We start from the raw sequence: 22,375 nt of genomic DNA, 5'->3' as shown, positions 1-22,375 counted from the left end.
GTTGCTAGCTAGGTAGCTAGCCGGTGTGTACCGAGCCTTTCTGCGTCCGCTTACACGGTTTTCCGTTTTCAGTTTGCATGTATTTTGCACTATTTGTTGTCCAACTGGAAAAAAATAAAAATATTTTTAAGCAAAGACGCTGCTTTCTCAGTGTTATTTTATGCTATGTGTCGATTCACATTAAACGACATGGGAATATTTTAAAAGTGCGATGCTGGGGAAAGTACTTTACCCCCTTGCCGATGTCTTGCTATTTTATCACACTTGCATTAAATATTTTAGGCCATTAAAATTTTTTTTTTTTTTTTTTAATCAGACAAGGACAAAATGAGTAACGAAAAGCAGTTTTCAAATCATTGCTTTGGGCAAATCCAGATAATGAAGCAAAAAAACCCCGTCAGTGTGACGAACCCTTTCTAATGTACTCTACAAGTTCACTTTCTATCTTGGTAGTCCACAGAATATTTTCCCAAAAAGTCCTAAGACTCATCAAGATGTTCATTGGCAAAAATGAGATGGGCCTTTGTTTTTTTTTTTTTTTGTCAGTAATTGAATTTGCAACTCTCCCACGGATGCAATGTTTACCCATTCTGTTTCGTATTTCCGAATCATTAGCAGTGACTTTAACTCTGAGGTCTGCAGAGCTTTAGATGTCATCCTGGGTTCTTTTCTGACCTCCAGGATAACTTATTGAGGCCTTTTGGAGTAATTTTGTTTGTCCAGCCACTCATTAAAAGGTTCACCTCTGCTCCATGTGGATCTCCCTGTGGTTTGTTGGGGTTAGAAAGCCTTAAAAACATCTCCCGTCTGTGTTTTTGGGGCCCCTTTGGTTCCATGTGTTGCTCCTTTGAGTTTTTTAGTTTACTAGATGTCAGACAGGTCCTATTTATGGGCATTTATGATCAGGAATTAATTAGGTCTGTGTGGCTAGGAAACACCAAGAAAATATGTGGTGAATATGTGGTTAAATCATGTCTAACAAGAACGGCAGTCATATTTTCATGCGGGGCCAGGTTGATCAAAAGTGAAATCATTTGGTTTTGTAGTTTATTTAATTTATTTGGATATCTGAAACATTTACATTAGACAAAAAAAATAAAAATTGAGTAAATCTAGAAACAGTAGTCCACGTCTCTGAACCTCAGTTGAATGAGCCCATAAAATCCTACTAAAACGATATAAAAAACCTGATGCTCGCCACAGAAATGTAAATAAAGATTTTAATTTCGGGACTGATTCGATTTAGCTTATTTTGTTTGATTCTATAACTGACTTAATGCAATTCTTCTGCTTCTTGTTGAGGCGGGAAATTGCTCACGACCAATACAAAGGCAACACTGCCACCTTGTGGTCTTTAAATTCAATGTCTAGAGAAAAACAGTTTCCAACATATGAAATTCCATTCTTTATTATGATATATGCTTTTTTCCACATTTATCTTTCAATAAAATCTGTTCATAAATCTTCTCCTTTATGTTATAGTAGCTTGCAAATAATCACCCACAAAAGTATAACAAAGAGAAACCACACAAAGAGACTGTAAATACCTTAAGATATGAAACACAAATAAAGACAAGAGATTCGTGCTCTAAGCCTTATAAACCCAGCTTGCGGAAAAACAATTGAAACTTTGGCTGAATACGTTGGAAAGTCATTGACGTTACACAAAAAATTAAGTCAAAATGCAATTGAAATGCTTCTAGACTTAAAGTATCAAGTTCTACATCATCAACATAATGTGAAAGTACAAACAGAAAGCTTAGAAAGAGGTGCATTTCTCCAGAGGAAAAGTTTTGGCAATTTGCACAAATAGCTACCCGCTGCTTTGGAATCGGGGTTAGGCAGAGAAACAGCTTTGCCCTTGTTCAGCATACTGTGTGATCAGAGGCATGCTTCTGGATGTAAAGGCACTCAACGTTTCCTTTAGGCATCCCACATCCACATCCACGCAGCTTCTCTTGAATCCAGCTTCTCATGCCTCAGAGAGTGAAAGAGCAGAGTCTTTCAGTTCACTTCTTGGAGATTGCTTATGCCTCCTCAGTCCACAGCCTGTCCGGTGCAACTTTTTTTTTGTTTCAGACGACTAAATTTGGATCACTTGAAAAGAAGGCAGTGATTAGTCTCTCAGATATACGTTAAGTAAGTTGCTGCAAGAAGAGTTGGCAATCGGCATCTACAGCTGTGAAGAGTCACGGACTCACAGTGCTTCATCAATTGGAAAAGTCCAACGATCAGTCAGGTGTCCAAACTATTGAGTGTGCTTGCTTTAGATTATGTTGCGTTTACTGGGATGGGGATCAAGTCAGTTCATTCATAGATCTTTCATCCAATTTGTTCCTTCGCATGACTTTCGTGCCACAACGTGACAGTTATTAAGCCATGTTGAAGAAGTCGTTTTCCTTCTTAGCAACAATGTTTAGCAGAGGTACATCGCTAATGAAAAGTAATATGAAGAACTCAGCAACTTGTCAAAAGGTTCAACCAGATTTATGTTGCGTTCCATACATCTTAGATACAGTGGCGTTAAACAGGTGTTGGCCATTTACAGAGTTCTTCAAAGTTTCAGATCATCCAAAAAAATCATGTAAATTTTCCTTTGCTAGGGAAAAATGCTATCTGAACCAACCAGTTTCACTAACCACACCCGGGCCTCATTACTGCTTGATCTGCGGAATCCAGAAATCACTTAAATTCAACCAGTCTGACAGGATGAAGAAGCAACAAATCATGCTCTGATGTCGAAACATTTGAAACAGATCAGAAAGTCAGTAATAAAGCCATAGATGAGGCTTTGGAACAGCAAATGGAGAAATCCTGGGTCAGAGGTGAACTTCCCCAGGAAAGGCAGGTCGTTCAAAAGTACTCAGAGAACGTTTCAATTACTCATCCAGAAGATTTCTAAAGTAAAGAAAAAACAGTCCTGACTCAAAGGAACACGAAATGCTCTCTCACATTTGCTCCCCAAAAAATCTCGATGCCCAAGACTTATGGGAAATTGTTCTGTGGATTTATGAGCCAAAACGTCTTCCAGGACTTCTTGGATCAATCACAGTCTTATATACGGTCAGACTGGTTTAAATTGTATTTCTCCATTTTTTAAAATGAATTTTCCATCTCTGATTAACCTTGCCTGATATTAACATTTGATCCATTATCTAAAACACCTGATTGTGATAAAACAAAAGAAATCTGTAAATGGGCAGACGCTTTTTCAAAGCATTTATTGACTTTTCAGACTATATCTAGGAGGGAAGATATTGATTCCTCGTAATAAAAAAAACCTATCAATTTGTTTTCATATGTCAAATTGCATGGAAAATATAGAAATTTTGTACATAAGTTGGTCTTTTGGTAGTCAGCTGAGACAAAAAAGCATAAACAATAGTCATCAATTTACATGTTAGCTCGTGAGGTTTTTTGCTAGCTAGCATGAGTATTCACTTTGCTAGCAAGCTAAAGTGAATAAAAACACACAATTCAAGTTTGACTCGCAGATAAAAGTTATACATACGTATTTTAAAAAATCTGACTGTCATCATTACTTATGACTCGACTGTTTATTTTATAGTTGTTTAAAAGGACTCAGGGCCTCACCTCTTACCCTGTGTTGCCGTCTTGATTCAGAATAGATTCATTTTGTTGCTGTGCTTCACGTTGACACCAAGTTCAGTAAAGACTGCTTGGTAAAGCCGATTCACAAAGGGGAGGAGGGTGGAATCAAATAAAAAAGTTAAACGCGACTGTGGGATCCTGGGAACTGCCAAGAATTTGGTACAAATTTGTATCGACTCTCAACTGTTTTATGTTCCACATACATTAGAAAATACAGCATCTCAAAGCATACATTGAAAAGCAAAGCTGATGTTTTAATACAAGGAAATAACACAGTATACGCTGCTGGTGAAATCCACACAGACCCGTTGGTCCCACAGTGGCTACCATGGATTAGAGCCAAAGTTAAATTCAGGTTGACCTACCAGCTACACCTTCATTCAAGCCAGCAGAGTCAGCATGATAAGGATCCATCTTCACATCTTAAGAGCTGGCAGAGAGCAAAGCAGAGCGGGAAGTTGATTGTATAAAGTCGTGTGGCGGAAAACAAGAGTTAAAACTTTCAGCTAGCCTTTTTACAGTATTCACACTGTATCATGCAGAGCGTAACATCCATGTTGTCGCCTCTCAAGACCCGGTTCCTCTAGCAGTACTCCTCTCCTTGCGGGTCGGGCAGGTCGTTGAGGTCCAGGAAGATGGAGGCGTTGGAGAGTTTGCGGCCGCTCGTCGACAGGTCCAGCAGCTCTTCGGCAGTGCTCGGCACCGAGCTGATGTACATGTCCCACACTTGCTCCGGAGAGTCCAGCTCCAGCAGCTTCTGCTTGATCTTCAGGTTCTTCTCAATGTTCCTGCGCTTGTGCTTGAACTCCAGGATGGTTTTGGTGTAGCGGTTGATGGTGGTGACCGAGGACGCCATGCAGGCCGTGAAGGAGCTCCACGCCAGTCTACGAAACAGAGAACAAAGCCCGCTTTAATCTCGGACGATAAGAAACATTAATCACTAAAACGGCTCAAGCTTTTATTTAAGCATATTATTTTATAAATGGAACGTTCAATAATGCTTCCATTCTAGAAAGACCGCTACTTTCTTGGTAAAAATCCTTAAACAGATTGATTTAAATTTAACTAATGATGTTGCTTCAGTCAACGGTTAAAGTGGATGGCCAACTTTTTGTGGATTCACCTATTCACGTATCAAACATGGAAATTATACAAAAGAAAAAGCCACTTTGGGAAGCTGAAAGACCTGACTGTAATTGGCTGGCATTTGAAAAGCAGCCAATCCATGAACTCCATTCATTTCCCTTTGTGCTAATTGGCCGTACCCCAAAGCGTGGAGACGGTTCCCACTGAGAATATTAATACATCTTATGTGCAGAGCCTTCTCACTCCCATTTGAAATTGCATTAATAAATAAAGACTACTATCAATAAATAATTGAAATAAATGTTCCAATGAAATAAAAACAAAATAAATATTGAAAAGATTTTTCTTTTTTTAATGGAGAGCTTCTTTTGTTAATCCCAGTTGACCTGTTTATCTCATTCCAGGATTATTTATGCATTTATTTTATTGCTTATTTATTCATTTCATAATGCAGTTATACTTTGTGGCACTTTTCTATGTGTTTCATACAACCAGGCAACAATCGTCACGGTGAGGTAAACTACTCACATGTACGACCAGCTGTAGTCCCACGTTTGAGGTTTCCAGTTCTCTGGACCCAGACTGACGGTCAGCTGGAAAGCTGTGGTGAACATCATGTGGGCCACCATACCTAACAGACCTGCCTCACACAGAGAGAGGGAACACGTGACTCACACACAGAAATTACTGCACTTCCAAAATGTCCCCACTTGGTGGCAGCATTGCATAAAGGAAACCTGGGACACATTCATCTATAACCCGACTTACTGAGAGTTTTTCCCAGATAAAAACATCTTAAAGGTGCAGTATGTGACTTTTACTATATATATATATATATATATATATATATATATATATATATATATATATATATAGTAAATATGTAAAAAAAAAAAATATATATATATAAATAAAATTATTATTATATATTTATTTATTTATTTTTTACATATTTATGAACAAGACATGGTGTCGCTTTCTTTCTAAAATGCTTTTCTCCTCGCTTCTCTTTCATAAACCCGAGTACTGAAGACTGAAGTCGGTCGCATTGGTGATACTCGGAGAGTATCAACTTTAACGGGGGGCTGAAAATATTCATTAATGTCATGTTTTTACAGATTGCTTGTGAAATAAATCTGGAAATGTGAGAAAGAAGCCATAAAATGACCTGCTTTCTTTCTGTCATTTGTTGTTGTTGTTGTTGGGTTTTTTTTAACTTCTTGCTTTCCTTACATGAACCATTGAACGCCTGCAGGAGGACAAGTGTGAAAACAACTGGAGCCTACCAATCCGATTACTGCATAAGCTCCGTCTCCTCCCTCCGCCAAAATCCCTCCACTGAACAAGAGCAGCAAACGCCTACATTCCCATCTCCTCCCTATCAATGCTCATGTTTCATTTTAAAATATGAAACATGAGCATAGTTTCATATTATGACGTTATCATAATGCCTGTAGATCAGGGAAGGCTTTGCCTCGGGATGAATGACATTTCTTGCATATGGGGAGGAAGGATGTTTTCTTCACAATCATTCCGTCTGAAGTGGATGAATGTCCCTCTGTGTGCGATAAAGCACATACATAACATACATGTATCCAGCCTCAGGTACGTAACACTGCTACTAATTTTCTTTTGAGACTCCAGAAGACGCTGATTTAGTTTCCCAGTGTTTTCTTTTTTTTTTTTGATCGACCACTAGATGGCAGCAAAGTCAGAATAAATGATTTGGCGCGATTACCGATTTTGTCTCTTCAGCGACGAACAAAGCAAATGGATTAGATGATTGTCTGGAAGGCTGCAGACATTTGGCCACACTATGACCTCTGACCTGTCTGCTAGTCATACATATTGATAAATTTGTACATACACAGAAACAAATTGTGTATTTTCTAAGGTTCAGTCTGCTTTGTAGTAAAAAACAACAAAACGTCTGTGCCACATTACAGTACAAATTTAAGAGAAATTATGATATTGTGCTCCCATTTTGTCACAAATAATGACAGCCTACATTGTGTTTTATTAAAATTTTACAGACTATGACTGTAGAAATCAGTGTATAATTGTGAAGAGGAAGGGAAACGATACATGGCTCCAACTCATTGTTTTGTTTTGTTTTTATTGTTAAATGAAATCTGAAAAGTGTGGTGTGCTTTTGTATTGAATCTGCAGTATCTAACTTTTATGAAAACATATGCTTTTCACATGTTTGTTAAAATTATCATTATGTTGTGACGGTGTAATAAGACTGGTAATCTGTGAAAAAAATAAAATAAAATCGAGCTCCTCTGTCTGCCTTCTCCCAGTGCTCCCAGTAGTAACTACAGAAATACACCACTCAGCCAGAAACAACCAATCAGAGCCAAGAGGAGGGTCTTAGGGCTGTCAATCACTCATCATCCAGAGTAGAAACACGTCACTGGAAATTATTTGGACTTCCTCATAAAGTGCCTTTAAATAATCAAATTTTTTTCACAATCACAATAAATTGAGCTGAACTGACCAAAATGTAACGTTTGCCCAACATATAAAACACATAAGAAACATAGTGTTGGCAGCATCATGCTGTCTTAAACACCAACAGAAAAGAAAAACTAGGACTAACACAGTGAGAGCATTTAGTGTCTAGAACAGAATCCTTCATCATGAGGTAAAATCAGTGGTTTATTGGTCTGTTTAGCATTTAGCATGACCAATGACAAATTAATGCTACACCTTTCAGATTTCCAGTTATACCAAAGTTTAAAAAGCATTTCTTTTTCCTATTTTTCCATAACTATGCATTACTTTGTGTGGGTTGTAAAACATTCCGCAAAATACAACAACATACGCTGAATTTGCAACGTGACAAGATGTGAGAATGTTCAAGAAGTCCTTTTGCAAGACTTTCTTTTGGAGGATGATGACCTCCAAATCTTCAACCCGAGTCTCCCTCTCATGTGCAAGTAATTCTCCTCGCTGCCTCCATGTGTATTCATGAACGCGGAACAATGGCGTCCTCCTGTTACGCTCGGTTGAAGTTAAGTATTTTACATTTAGCAGGTAATAAACCGAAGTGAGTCAAAAACGTGACGATTGGTCTCCGAACTGCAATCGCTCATCGACAGAGCGATCAAAGCAACAGGCACTGTTCCCAGGCTGAAAGCTGATTGGACCTGAGGAACTACTCATCCCCATGCATGTTGGGAAAGATCTCTCAATTGTATTTTCTCCTTTGCACTTAAGTGAGTCACTTGTATTTGCAGTCTAATCATGAGATTCCCGGAGGTTCATGAGTGGGTGACTCATTTTGCAGAGTGTGGTGGAAAAGCTCTGCAGAAGCGTCTCTCTCTCTCTCTCTGCTGCTATAATACCGTCTTATTTGCGAACGTCCTTTGGGGATACTGTCAAACACTTGAAACTAGAAAGCACATTAGCTGGTTCAGGTCTGGGCAGAACCTGTGTCAAGTTAGGATACACTTTTCCACCGAAAACCTTAGTTTAGTCGGACTTTAGTGGATGGGAAGACTATGGAAGCACCTATCTACTTTTTTCACTTCCGATACCGATATCTGAGGTTCAGTATTGGCCGATACAATCCAATACAGCAAAACAGAGCTGGATTGACTTTAAACGATTCTTTAAAAAAAAAAAAAACAGACATAAATCCAGTGAATAACAAAAGCTGACAACTCTGCACCAGTACAGCACATTGAAAAATGCCAATAGCTTCACAAGCTCGATCAAACATGAACTTTAATTTGTTCACTCATCACAATTAGGAGTAGAACAGCCCATGTAAAATAAATAAGAAACTGATAAAACAAACAAAAACAAAAACATGGTCAAACATGTAAAGCATAAACTGCAGCAAATCGTTCAAATAGTCCAGAAAGTGTGATTAGGAATTCTAAATATAATGTAAAATAAACAATAAAGCATGACGTTGTTCAGAGCACACAGCATAGAGCTACAGCGTATAGATCTGCCCTTATGGATTTGGCACATTGTCACCAAAACCAGATCAAATAATGGCATATTGGTCACCAGGTCTCCATGGCAACCATTTATTTTAAGGCATTTTACCTGAGATTCCAATAGTCACAGAGGGTGGCGTATGCCTCCTGCTGCTCTCGCACTCAAATCTTTGTGGGTTGCAGTTGTTGATACAATAAAAAACAAAACATTATGCTTTTGTTTTTTTCTACCAAGATTACATTTTGCTGTTAAAATTGGAACTTGACTCATAGCTCTAATGGGCTCCAGCTACAACATACTGTAAAAAATGATCTTATTGTTCCTCTGCCATCATCACCTCACCAAAAAAAAAGAAAGAAAAGAAAACTCAGATGCCTTCTTATCATATCATGCATGATTGACAACCGCAATAAACTTTAATTTGCGCCCTTGTATTTTTCCTCCAGACCTCATTACCATAGTCTATCTCCTGCTACTCATCCCATTAAAAAAAGGAAACGGCTTCTGGAAGCGTTTCCTTAATTCAAACATTTTACAAGTGAACTAAAGCCTCTGCAATGTTGTCAGCTTAGCCTGGGAAGCTGTTTAGAAGGCAACACACGGTGACAGATCTTAAACGTGATTTTCGCTCTCTAGCAGGACAGAAACAACGCGAACCTTAAGGGGTTTCGCCTCCTCCTTTTCTCCAGACGACTGGCAAGAGCAGCTACAAAACACCCTGAGAGTTTAACTCAGAGATGCCGAGTTCAAGCCCTGTCAGCTCCGAATGAAAAGACGAATCGTCTACAAGCACAACAGTAGGAGTGAAGGATGGCCAACAGCTCTGTTATGACATAATGATATCGAAGATGGCGACAGCTGGCAGAGAAACATCTTGGAGTATTTTATGTTTGACCAGATTGTGATGAAAGGGAGACGTCATTTGAGCGCCGTAAAGGCGTTTGTCCAATTTCAAGGCCTGGTTGTATGAGACGGAGGAGACAGCGGGCCGTTTGATGAGATACTATTTGGCTAGCTAGAGAAGCTAGCTTGCCTAGCTTCATGTTACAGCTAGCATCCTCCATGCTTTTCTGTACATGCTTAGCCCATGTTGGCCACACCCGAGAAAGAGAAACTTCTGAGTTCCTGTAAATCAAGGCTAAATTGACCTACCTGTTTAGAGTTGCCTTTGATTAGCAGTAAATGGAAAGTTGAGCAACATATTTGACGTACGTGTATAAGGGTGGTTTCAACAATTTGACACAATGTAAGGTTTACTGCTTGCATTCACAATACGCAAATGCAAGCAGACCGAAGACTGCTTTAATAGCAGAAAACCAACTATGGTGCAGGGCATTCTGGGTAAATACAACCAGCGCTAACTGGTAGCGCTAATGGGAGAAGTGGCAAAGGACAAACGAGAAATCGTACAACTGCTAAAATCTGATGCTAATCCATTTTCTGCATTTTGCAAAAAAGGAAGTTTCACTCAGTGTTTTCTTCTGAGGATTTCATGTCGTTTCCTTAAGTGGTTCTTGGTGCAGCGCCACCACAGGCGAGGAGGGGAACAGGTTTTTTCACTCAGTTTGGATTGTTTGGCACTGTGCAGTGTGAAAGCGGAAAGAATAGTTAAAATTTTGGTCCCCCAATCGAACCGAGTCTACCGGACTATCAGGTGTGGAAAACATTGTAAGTCAGAACGTTATTTTGAAGACCGGTTAAAATTGACACTATTCCAACATTATGAATGAGTATAATCCGTATTTTTAAGGTCTGAACTTAGCTAGCTTTGAGGACTGACCCCAGTGTAAAATGAGAACAGCTCCTCAGAAAATGACTCTTTTTACAGCCTTCCTAAATCTGACCTGTCAAGTGAGTAAAACGCAGCGAGTCGCCACCGTGGAGCCGCGCATCTTTCACTGCTGATTCACAGCTCAGAGAGGGGAGCTCAGCATCACTTTCACAGAGTGGATTAGAGAGAAGGTCATTGTTAATTCCTCCGCTGAGAGGCAGAGGCAGACTGTAAACTAGCGGGAAATCTTCTAAGGGGCTGTGGGGCTGCTGCTGGGCCGATTGTCTGACTGGATCAGCGCCAGCAGGGGAGGCAGAGTTAAACGCTCGCTTGTTCTGGAGCAGAACCGAAATCAGATGGAATTGGAACGTGGTTTCTTTTTCCCCTGACAAACGTGTCTGCAGAGATACAACCGCACTCTGACATGTTTGTGTGTTAAATGATTTTTGGGAAGAAATCGCAACGCTCTGAAAGTCAACCCTACAGCAAAGCTTTTGAAATGCTAGTTATTAGAGATTTAACTTAGACTTGACAAAAATGACTTGTGAACATCTCAGAGAGACAAGTGTTACAGGATAAACACTGAGCGCAGTTTAATTCACAGTCGTGTGTATCTTTCCTGAAGAAGCATTACATTTGTTGGCATATGGGTTAAAAATGGAGCCGACCCATATGTTATAACCATTTCCTCAAACATTTTACCACAGTTAAGCTATGTTACTGCCATAAAAGTCATTATTCTAACACTTCAACTACTTTTATACAAACTGTAATCTAGAAGAAAACAGACTAGTGCTCATATGTGTTGTGTGGCAAGTGAGTCAGATTTTACTGTTTCCATGACATGAGAAAAAGTTGTTTAATAAATTTATGGAATTATCATGGAAGGTTCCGGTGGAAAAAAAAGGTTTTTAGTAATTTAATAATCATTTTATTGAGTCACATCATTTCCTCGGCTGCAGCTTGTTGTGCTATGAATGTTACGTTATTCACTTATCTAAAAAAGTAGAAATAAACAGTTTTTTTGCCATCTATTTTCTTGCTATAACAATCACATTACAAAATATCGTGGTAAAATTCTAAGTCCATATCGCCCATCTCTAAGCAGAGTGATACCAAGTTGATTTTGTTTACGGAACGAGAACATAAACTCATTGTTTGACGGTCAAGCTCAGCCGTATCGCAACCATGACAACCGGGTTACCTGAGAGCACGGTGAAGATGGCAGCGAAGGCGTTGAGCTTCAGGCCGTCGATGACGTTGCCGATGTGACAAACTTCTAAAGACATGAGGATGCCCCCGGTGGCCAGGAGCAGGATGTACAGGCACTCTGCCACGATGCACAGCCACAGCACTCCTACGGAGACAGGAGGTTAGTACGAAGGAACCACAAAGACAAAGAACAAGCCCACATCCACACTGTGTGGGGGATGAGTGGATGATGGGAGGGTGATGAAGAGGAAGGCAGGGGGTTAGGGAAAACATCCTCAAGCAAGGATGAAGACAGGGGACAGGGAAGGATGTGAGGATGGATGAGGAGACGTGATGAGTGGAGAAAGGTGGATCAGTGACCCCCTTCACCCGTATCATTAACCTTCACAGACAGAGGGAGGACACACAGAGTGATGTGTAAGGAAATGCAGCCCATCCTGAGCTCACGTCTGGATGGATCCGTAGGGACGGGCGATTTCGACTTAAAGTTTTATCACCATATTTTGTGATGCCGTTGCGATAACGGTAAAAGTGACAATAAGCTCTACTTATAGCTTCTCTTTTTTTTTGGCAACTGTATGGCTATGATTGAGAGGCACAGCAATCACAGCTCCACAGAGACTAATACTGCTCTTTAAAAACGCACCCATTTGTAAACACGATTTTTAGGATGCCAGTTGCAAAAAATACAAATAAAAAGTATGATTTTTAACAATAAACTCCAGAATAAGTTTAAAAAAAGAAAAGAACAAAAAAAGCAAAGCAGAAACTCGTAAAACTGACAGATTTTAAGACTCATTAACTGGAATTCATTGTCACAATGGTAAATCAAAACTTTTTATTATGTTAAGAAATTTATCGCGATGAACAATACGATAAATGCGAGGAGATATTAGCAGGTAAATAGAAATAAAAAGCCTGTTGCCATAAACATCCCAGAGAGTTCTACACAAGTGACTTTACACAATTTTATGAAATAAAAACCTGTAAAATGGACAAATAGAAAGTATGGAGTGTGGTTACCGCAGCATATTTAAAGACATTCTACCGAATCTATCTGCAATCAAAAGCATTTATTTCAGTGCCCTCCATAAACATGCACCATGATATGTAAATGTAATCACAACGAGAGACTTCAGCACTCAGATGTACAAGAAATGCTCTACCACTGATTGGGCTTTTCAACCAAACTGTTGTTTCAGAGAGCTCTCGGTTTGAGCCAGTTTATGCTTCAGAGACATAAACCGTTAGTTGCCTGGATACAGATTTTCAAATTGTTTAGAAATTTAGTGATTTTCTTTTTGCAGCAGGGAAACCGTGTTTGTTTTTTGGCTCCAATCAGTTGTGATGTTTAGTTTTATTTGGTGGAGGGAGGCGATGGAAATAGCCGTAACCTTAAAAGATGCATTTGATGTTGCGTGTTTGAAGACTGGAGCCGGTACCGTCAAGCAGGATCAGTTCACCAGACATTTCAGTGTCATAAAGTTGGTTCACTTCTTACCTGACTCGTCACAATGCTAATTTACGATGGATCTAGAGCAGATTATTTGTCTGGATTAAGACAATGAAAAACACTTGTATCATTTTTAAGAGTTCAAAATCGCACATTACACCTGGCACATTGTAACCTTGGCATTTAAGGACTCTACATCTGCTGGATTGAGTCATGTTTACTTTTGCAGATCATTTGGCATAAAGAAGATTTAAAACAGCACAGAGATGCCAGGTTTAAGCTGCTGTTGCTGTCAGGTTCAGTACAGTCAGATCTCTTTAAGAAAACCTAAGTAGCTTGAGCTCACGTCGTGGTGTAGCCGGTCTTCAGTAAACACGTTTAATGCTTTTCCCCTTGGTAAACGGATGAATTTTTTGCATCACATTCGCCTACAAAAACTGTCGTGCTTTTGTTTTTAACCAAAGCATACGCCAGCCTTCTTAAGATGAAAACTGTGTTGCTCTTTAGCCTCATCACCTAGATTCTGTAAAAAATTACTATAGCAACAAGCTTCTTCTATAACTGTGACGTCTACAGTCCTTTTCCCAAAACATGTTGCTGCACTGTTTAACACTAAGCTGCATGTCTCATTACCTGAAACAGTGTTACGCCTCTAGCTTTCAGATTTTCTGCCTTAAAGTCCAATTATAACCAACGGTTTGGCGGGGCCAAAAGAAGGCAGATAACCTGGAAGTTACAATTTACATTTTGTCACATCATACCAAAAAACCACAACGTGTTTTTGTTGGAATTTATGCAAGAGTCCAACAAAAAGAAGTGTTTAATTATGAAGTTTTTCTACAAGGAAAAAAAACTGCATTTTCAAAGTAGCTAGCTCCTTTTCGTCTTTCCACCTCTGTATGTGTAGGAATGTCAGTGTAAATCCATGTGTTTATTAAGAGCAGAATCTGTGAGAGTAGTTTGAGTAATGTTCATAGATCCTTTTTGATAAAATGTGTTTGGAATTGTGTCATTTAAAGAAGAACGCGCAATAAATCCAGCCTCCGAATAAAGCCGGCAGAGACATCCTGTGTCTCACACATTAACTAGGTCTGAATTTTCCCATAAAACTCAAAATGTGTCCATATATCCTCACCTCTTTCGTTCGCCGGCGCCACATAAATGAAACTCCGGCATTTTTCACCTGAAAAACAATGTAAATGAGACATTTAATTGACACCCGGTGACAGCACAGCCACCCCTGCACCTCACTGATAAATAAAAACGGGACCTCATCTGTATTCCAGCATTTTCCCAGACTGCGACAGAGAGAGCTACAGGTGGACTTTGAGGGGATAAAACTGTGACATGAAAATAAAAAATAAAGAAAAGAAGAAGAAAAAGAAATCTCGGAATGATCCAATTTGCCAAGAGATTTGCTTCCCGCCTCCATCCTCCCTTTTTGAGGAAGTTTGCAGCACAGAAACAGAGTCAATACAAGCAAAATGCTTCTATGGTGTTCTGAAGATACAAATGTTTTTGTTTTTTTCTGTAATGTCAGATAGAGTCACAGCTGGAGGTATAGACACCTCTGAGGAACTGTCCTGTAAGTCATCAGTGGACGATTTCCACACAGTAGGGAAGAAGACAGAAAAAACTGAAGATAACCCACTTTCAAATAGCTGCTGTATAAGAATAAAGAGACACTTTATTCTTATAAAACACATCTTACATTGATGTGTTTTCTAAAATGTGTTCAATCCTATTCATGAAAAACTGTTTTAGAGTATACTTTTCAGAGAAAAAAAAATCTATTTCCATGTCAATACATTTTTTTGTGTGTTTTAAATCGTCTTTCCTGTTTTACAGTGTATTTTTCCAAGATAATTTAATGAAAAACAACAAAATAATATTGTTCATTTTCAACTTTCAGTACTTTATATTATGCTTTCTTTTGCCCATTGTCTGTAAGGTGGAAAATCTTGAGCTTCCTCATCAACTTCAACTATTTCAGCTTTCTGTATCTTTACACTAGAATGTGTCACGTTGATTTAAAGAACAATGGACCAGTGCTGCATGATATTCACTTTAAGGAGGAGATGATTAATAGCTATTGCACTGTGAGATATTATCAACACCTGGAAAACAAAATAATTATACTAGTCCTTATCTCATATCTCAGAACAGCCAATATATTCCCGATATATTAGCAGTTCTGATGACCACCAGCCTTCAATGTCTGGGGTGGTTTTTGTGCACTTACACTGGTTTTCCAATAGGGGGCTGTGTACAGATGGACACCACAATCAAATGAGGTGATTTATACCCAGATAACAGCAGATAACCCACCAATACATACACACGCACGCATGCGCGTGCACGTGCACGCACACACACATACGTTATAGTGACCACTATGCATTAGGTTGTCTCGTTTTTTAAATAAATAGTTTTATGTTTTTCTCCAAGTTTTACACCAGCTTATTTTATTTGATTCTCTTTAATAAAATTCCAAACAACTTGCTCCGCCGAATGTCCACATTTCTGCTGGATGACCCGCAGCACCACACAGACTTTAAACGCAGACTTTAAACACTAATATTTTCATCTATTCGCAAAGACATTTTCTCGGATTACTCTCTAAATCTCGTCAGAGATGTGGCTGATCAAAACTGTTTTGATTAAAATCGTGTCTAACAAGTCTGACTCCGGTTATGTGCCGGGCTCTCCGTGACGCACCGCTCTCCGCGCGCGCGGAGGTCCCCCCTCGCTTTTCCGGCGGAACTCACCGGTCATGTTGATGTTCTGCTCGCAGGAGAACCAGATGCCGGTGTGGAACTTCCTCATCACGTACTTGTCCTCGCCGGTCTCCCAGATGTACTGCACCAGCCGCGTGTCGTTGATGTTGGAGCTGTTGAACATGATGCAGAACGCCTGCCTGGTGGTCACCAGACCCGTGCAGAACGGCTTCACCACCTTGCGCGTGCCCTCGCACCAGTAGCTGGTGGTGAGAGCCGACACGGCCAGGAGCAGCGCGAGGAAGTTCAAGGTGAGAGCCAGGGAGGCTCTCCGCCGCCGGTCGATGCCCATGACAGTCACCCCCGGAGCGCGGTGAGAGGAGCGACGGCGCCCGGGACTTAATCCTCCCCGCTGTGTGTGTGTGTTTGACACCGGGTTCAGGCGACTTCTCCTCCCCAAATCCTCATAATCCGGTTATTCCCGTTAACGTTTCCTCCGCTAATTAACATCTGCTACCAACAGTTCGGCCGTCACATCTGCTCCTCCAGCGACGTTACTTCTCATATTGTAGCCCCCTCACCCCACCCAACTCCCACTCCCACTTCCACCCCCATTCCCCCTACGAACACAATCCTGAGCTTCATACGACTCTCCTGTGTGCCACTGCCGTCCTGGTTATTAGTGTAATATTGGCTGTACCTTCAATATTTCCTACAGTCACCAACTAAAAACCAGCATCAAGCTCATCCAGCGGTGATTTTATTTTTAATGTGGGTCACATGGGCAGTTGTCCAGGGCGGCATGAGGGAATAGGAGCACAAAAGCAACAGATATGAAAAAAAAGGTTTATTCACATAGTGAATCAAGGGAATTTACAAGATGAGTCAATTCAATACAATTTGATAATATATACATTCAAATTCATTTTATTGTTGAGATTGGTTATTTATTTATTTTTATTTAACCAGGGATAATCCCATTGAAAACCAAATCTCATTTCTATGAGGGACCTGGGCAGAAATTCTGCACCACACAACCTGATTACGCAAAAGTTTAACAAATTAAACCACAAACACAGTGTCACTGAATAATGGAACGATTAAAAAAGATTTTCGTCAAACGAAACCCAATAGATGACATCGAGTTGTTGATTTAAAGCATTTACTCCCCCTTCATTAACGCAGCAAAAATGGCCAGCTGAAAAAAGTTTTCTATTGTTTTACATGCATGTGTTCAATTGGGAGTCGGCACCTCTTGCTATTGGTTAGTATACCAACCATTTTAAGCAATTGGTGTTGGACTGTAGTGTAATTTAGATATTTTTTATTAGTTGGGGCGGGACTACAGAAAGGTTGCAAACAGCAGTTTGAACCAAAGAGGTTCCTGTTTTCAACCAGGGCTGGTATAGATTTAGTTCTGCACTGGTTCCGGAAAAGAGCCAGTTTCCTTTCCCGCTTTTATTGGAGTAACCATTATGTCATTATCAAACTATTATGAAGTCAGAAGCAAAACTATTTTGCCAGGATAAACAAACTCATTGTTGAAATATACACACACACACACACACACACACACACACACACACACACACACACACACATTCTTCATTAACTGCAGTTTACACCTGCAATTAATGAGGAAAAGCAAAATGTTAATTTATTAATATTTTTGCAAAATGTTTTAAGTTGAACTTGACTTTGTAACTTTTTATACTTTAATAAATAATGTTCCCTTTTAGGTAGGACAGTATACAGTAGAAACTGAAGTCAAAGTGCAACAAGACGCTGCCCGTCTTCACACACATTCCTGAATGCCGAACGAGAATCAAAACACTGGGCTAAGTCTTAGTTCAGAGGTGTGTACAATCATGAAATACAAGCAGGTTGTCGCAACTTTTTAATATATATTTTGCCTCTAGCATTTTTTAAAGTTGAATCATACCGAATAAATGCCATTAAAAGTGGAAAAATAGTTCTGAAACGATTTATCGTGGTCTCACCTGCACGCCTTTTGGAGACACTGTGCATTTCCCTGCCCAGATTTATGGTTTATTTTTGGATCCATTTCCCCTCCGTAGACGGTCATTCTGTAAACAGGAGAAAAACTACCTGCTGACAGCAAAAGTTTATCAGTCTGCAAACCGACAGATAGCAGCTTTTTGTAATTGCTACCCAGGAAATTGCAGTGCTGGTATTAAATGTGGGAGGGCAGGACGGTTTCCCGTCTGTCATAGTGATGCACAGGAAGGATACGAGGGTCGAGAAACTGTGTGTGAAGGTGAAAATATGCATTGTCCTGTTTGGTACAATTTTTCATGCTTCGATGTATCATGTAAATGTTCCTTTATTTCAATAATTCTGGTCAAAACTTTAAAATAATATGTTAAATACAGTGGATTCATTGCAGTAAAGGATTCTTATTTCTGCTAATATCGATTATTATGACTGACATTTATCAAGAACCTAAAAATATGCTTCTCAGGAAAGTAAAATATTACCCAAGACCAACAAAAAAATATGTAGGAATAAATGAACTTTTCAATAATGTTTGAATTTATAAAATATGACTTTCTTTTGAGGACATTCTTGTCTGGAAGGTTCAAGCGTCTTGCTCACAGGGACCATAACCCTAATCCTTCCCTGAGCTTATTTCTCAACCCAAATCTCACGCTGTGTTCCAGTTGCACTCGGAACTGGGAAATTCTGATTTCTATGTCTGAAAAATCAATTTGAACGCCCTCCGAAGTCAGATTTCCCACTAGGAAAATGAGAACAGCTAAGATTACCCCCACTTACGACGTTCAAAATGGCCGCTCCTGCATCGACAGTAGTAAAACGTGGTGGAAAGACTTTTATTTTATAAGATACACATGTAAGTGTGTCGTTAAAATCAATGTGGCGCCTGCAACTTTAAACTGAACAAATTAAAAGTGGAGTTTGCCAAAGGAAAGTAAATTATGTTTGTACGAGATATTGCAAACAATGTTTATGAGTGTCGCTATTTTTGAAATTCCAACTTCTTGACTTGAATGCTGTTACCTTGGATGTTACGGGAAGTCATCAGTCCCATAAGTGTCCCTCCTGATCTGTGATGACTGCGATTTCACCTTCACATGTATTCAAGTTGGTCTTATTGAACATCAAAATATAGAAACGCACCAACAGAGTGTAAACAAGTAACAGCAGCCGTTTCAAGCTTATACACAGTGTTCCAAATTATTATGCAAATTGGATTTAAGTGTCATAAAGATTAAATGTTTTGTTGTGCTATTAAATTTCTAGATGGTATTAAATCACTGTAATTAATTTCAGAGAGCTGGTTGATTAGTTTGTCTGGTGAGCTCAATTAAAAGAAATCTACTTAAGAAGGATGTTCCACATTATTAAGCAGGCCACAGGTTTCAAGCAATATGGGAAAGAGAAAGAATCTCTGCTGACGAAAATCATCAGATAGTGTAGTGCCGTATGACAAGGTATGAAAACATTAGATATATAATAAAAACTGAAGCGTATCGTACTCTGAAGAGATTTGTGGCTGATTGAGAACAAAGATGGGTTTGTACAGATAAAAGGTTTCTGTTAGACAAATTCATTGGATTAAGAGAGCAGCTGCTAAAATGCCCTTAAAAAGCAGCAAACAGTTATTTGAAGCTGCTGGAGCCTCTGGAACCTCAAGGTGGAGGATCCTCCAGAGGCTTGTGGTGCATGAACCTACTATTGGGCCCCTAACCAGAGCTCACAAGCAGAACCGGTCTCAGTGGGCCCAGCCGTACATGAAGATTAATTTTCAAACAGACTTGTTCACTGATGACTGCTGTGCAACCCTGGATGGTCCAGAGGGACTCAGTACTGGATTGGTGGTGGATGGCCACCACGTCCCAACACAGCTGGGACGTCAGCAAGGAGGTGGTGGAGTCATGCTTTGGGCCTAAATCATGGGGAGAGAATCATTGGTCGGCCCCTTCAGAGTCCCTGAAGGTGTGAAAATGACCTCAGCAAAGTATATGGACTTTATGACCGATCACTTTCTTTCATGGTTCAAAAAGAAGAGCCGTACCTTCAGCAGCAAAATCATCTTCATGCATGATAATGCACCATCTCATGTTGTAAGGATGAGATGGTTCATTGTGTCATTGGCTGCTATTGGCATAAATAGGGGAGAAACTCATGGTGTGGTCACCATCCTCCTCTGACCTCTAACCTCAACCCTATTGAGAACCTTTGGAGTTTCCTCAAGCAGAAGATCTGAGGGTGGAATGCAGTTCATATCAAACCAGCAGCTCTGGGAAGGTTTTCTGACATCCTGCAAAGAAATTCAAGCAGAAACTTTCCACAAACTCACAAGTTCAATGGATCTAGAATTGTGCTGTGATATCAAAGAAGGTCCTATGTTAACATGTAACTTGGTCTGTTCAGATGTTTTTGATTGAAATAGCTTTTGATTTTAGTACATGTGACCACTTAATGCTGCACATTCAAAGAATGACTGTTTGCAGTTCTTTATAATCCATAAAATGTTTGGAAAATCTGCTGTGCATAATAATTTGGAACATTTTGCATTTTGAGTTTTTTAGGTTTGAAAAAAATACTGTTCTCATGGGGAGCTTTGATCAGTAAAATTTGATTTATGCTGTAATAGTTCATGACTTGAAAATTATACTGACCATCATTTGCATTGACCATTTAGAAAAATCTGGGAAAATATCATTTGCATAATAATTTGGAACACGGTGTTCTGTCTTCCAGTTTCAGCTCCCCATCATATTTTTTTCCCCCAGTGTTCAGCTTTTATCATCATAATTAATAGGAGTGATTTATGCACTGCTGCAGCTTCCCATAACATTCCTCATAACCTCGCTAGCTGGGTGTGCGCGCGCACATTTTTATGTCTCCCAGGGGCAAAGATACAATCGATACAGGCCGGCTCTTTCCACAGATCATGGACGTGACACACAGTTTGGTCCGGCGTGCATCCCCAGGCCTTGTTATCCCGATACAAAGCTAGCTGTCACCTTCAGGATGATCTATGCTGTTGCCGTGGGACAGAAACAGGAGGAATGCCTCGTTGAAAGGGGCCAAATCATCCCACCTTAAAGCTCAAGAAGGATAAACTCCAAGGGCATGCGAAGAAGCACAATCCCATCAAACACAATGACCTTGAGACCAGAGCGACTCGCGCTTGAGAATCACATTGGGAGAAGCAACAGAGGCAGAGGGGTGAGATCTGGACAGGTGCCATCGTCCCTGGTTTGCATAGTCAGCATGCGAGTGTGGAAGGGTGACATTCCTGGCGCAGGTCATATGCAGATGTGGACAACATGAGAATTTTACATTTGTAATGCATCTCGGATAACTTGACAGTAACATCCCACCAGATATACACTGCCTGGCCAAAAAAAAAAAAAAAAAAGATAGGTCACGCTCTAATATTTCATTGGACCGTATTTAACATTGTTTCAATAAGCTTCTGCAATGTCACGAGATTTATTTCCATCCAGTGTTGCATTCATTTTTCACCGAGATCTTGTACTGATGATGGGAGAGACTAACCATCGAGCAAAACTTCTCCAAAACATCACAAAGATTCTCTATGGACTTCAGGTCTGAACTTTTGCTCACACTTTCAGCCAGTTGAAACTGCATCGTCATCCTGGAATATCCCCGTGTCATCAGAGAAGAAACAACCTTTTGATGAAATAACCTGATCATTCAAGTTGGGTGATCTTATAGTGTTGTTGAACCTTGACCCTGACCAAATGCAGCAACAGCAGATCATATAGCCGATACAGTAGACATTATGCAAGATGGATTTATCACTGCCTCTCTTGACTACTTTGATGAGCCAGGTACTATGCAGAAGGTAAATCTGCACTCATCAGATCACATGACCCTTCTTCCATCTCTCTAGAGTCTAATCTTTACGCTGCTTTGCAAATAAAAGCTTTTTTCCTCTAGTTCGCCTGACTGAGTAGTGGTTTTATGACTACACATCTGTTCAGTCACAAACCCTTGAGTTCCTCTCACAATGTGGATGTGGAAATGCTCCTACTTTCACTATTAGACATAATCCAGAGTCCATCCATTTCCATCCATCCATTTTCTGTTCACCCTTGTCCCTAATGGGGTCGGGAGGGTTGCTGGTGTCTATCTCCAGCTACGTTCCAGGCGAGAGGCGGGGTTCACCCCAGGCAGGTCGCCAGTCTGTCGCAGGGCAACACAAAGACATACAGGACAAACAACCATTCACACATACACTCACCCCTAGGGAGAATTTAGAGAGACCAATTAACCTAACAGTCATGTTTTTGGACTGTGGGAGGAAGCCGGAGAACCCGGAGAGAACCCACGCATACACAGGGAGAACATGCAAACTCCATGCAGAAAGACCCCGGCCGGGAATCGAACCCAGGACCTTCTTGCTGCAAGGCAACAGTGCTGCCAACTGTGCCACTGTGCAGCCCCATAATCCTGAGTGCTACCATTATTGTTCTTTAACAATGGTAGAAACAATTACTCTTAAATGGCGCCAAATGTTTAAGTGATCACCTATTGTGGTCATTTAGGGGTTTG

At 40.1% G+C, this 22,375-nt stretch overlaps 1 protein-coding gene and 1 long non-coding RNA gene across 2 annotated transcripts; both read right to left on the bottom strand.

The window, feature by feature from the left end:
• Positions 1-1,392: 1,392 nt before the first annotated feature.
• Positions 1,393-16,414, bottom strand: gsg1l2b (gsg1-like 2b). The gene is made up of 5 exons (XM_028030159.1): positions 15,857-16,414; positions 14,224-14,271; positions 11,628-11,780; positions 5,227-5,338; positions 1,393-4,496 (listed from the first exon to the last, which is right to left on the bottom strand). The coding sequence occupies exons 1-5, from the start codon at positions 16,155-16,157 to the stop codon at positions 4,196-4,198; spliced, it is 915 nt and encodes a 304-aa protein (XP_027885960.1). The 5' UTR covers positions 16,158-16,414; the 3' UTR covers positions 1,393-4,195.
• Positions 3,434-21,474, bottom strand: LOC114152315 (uncharacterized). The gene is made up of 3 exons (XR_003597106.1): positions 21,256-21,474; positions 17,812-17,813; positions 3,434-3,445 (listed from the first exon to the last, which is right to left on the bottom strand). It is a non-coding gene; the product is annotated as an uncharacterized LOC114152315 (long non-coding RNA).
• Positions 21,475-22,375: the final 901 nt, after the last annotated feature.

The sequence above is a fragment of the Xiphophorus couchianus genome, chromosome 10 (assembly GCF_001444195.1).
Source record: "Xiphophorus couchianus chromosome 10, X_couchianus-1.0, whole genome shotgun sequence".
Taxonomy (NCBI): Eukaryota; Metazoa; Chordata; class Actinopteri; order Cyprinodontiformes; family Poeciliidae; genus Xiphophorus; species Xiphophorus couchianus.
Note: the sequence above shows the minus strand (reverse complement) of the source record. Positions and strands in the feature narration are given on the sequence as shown.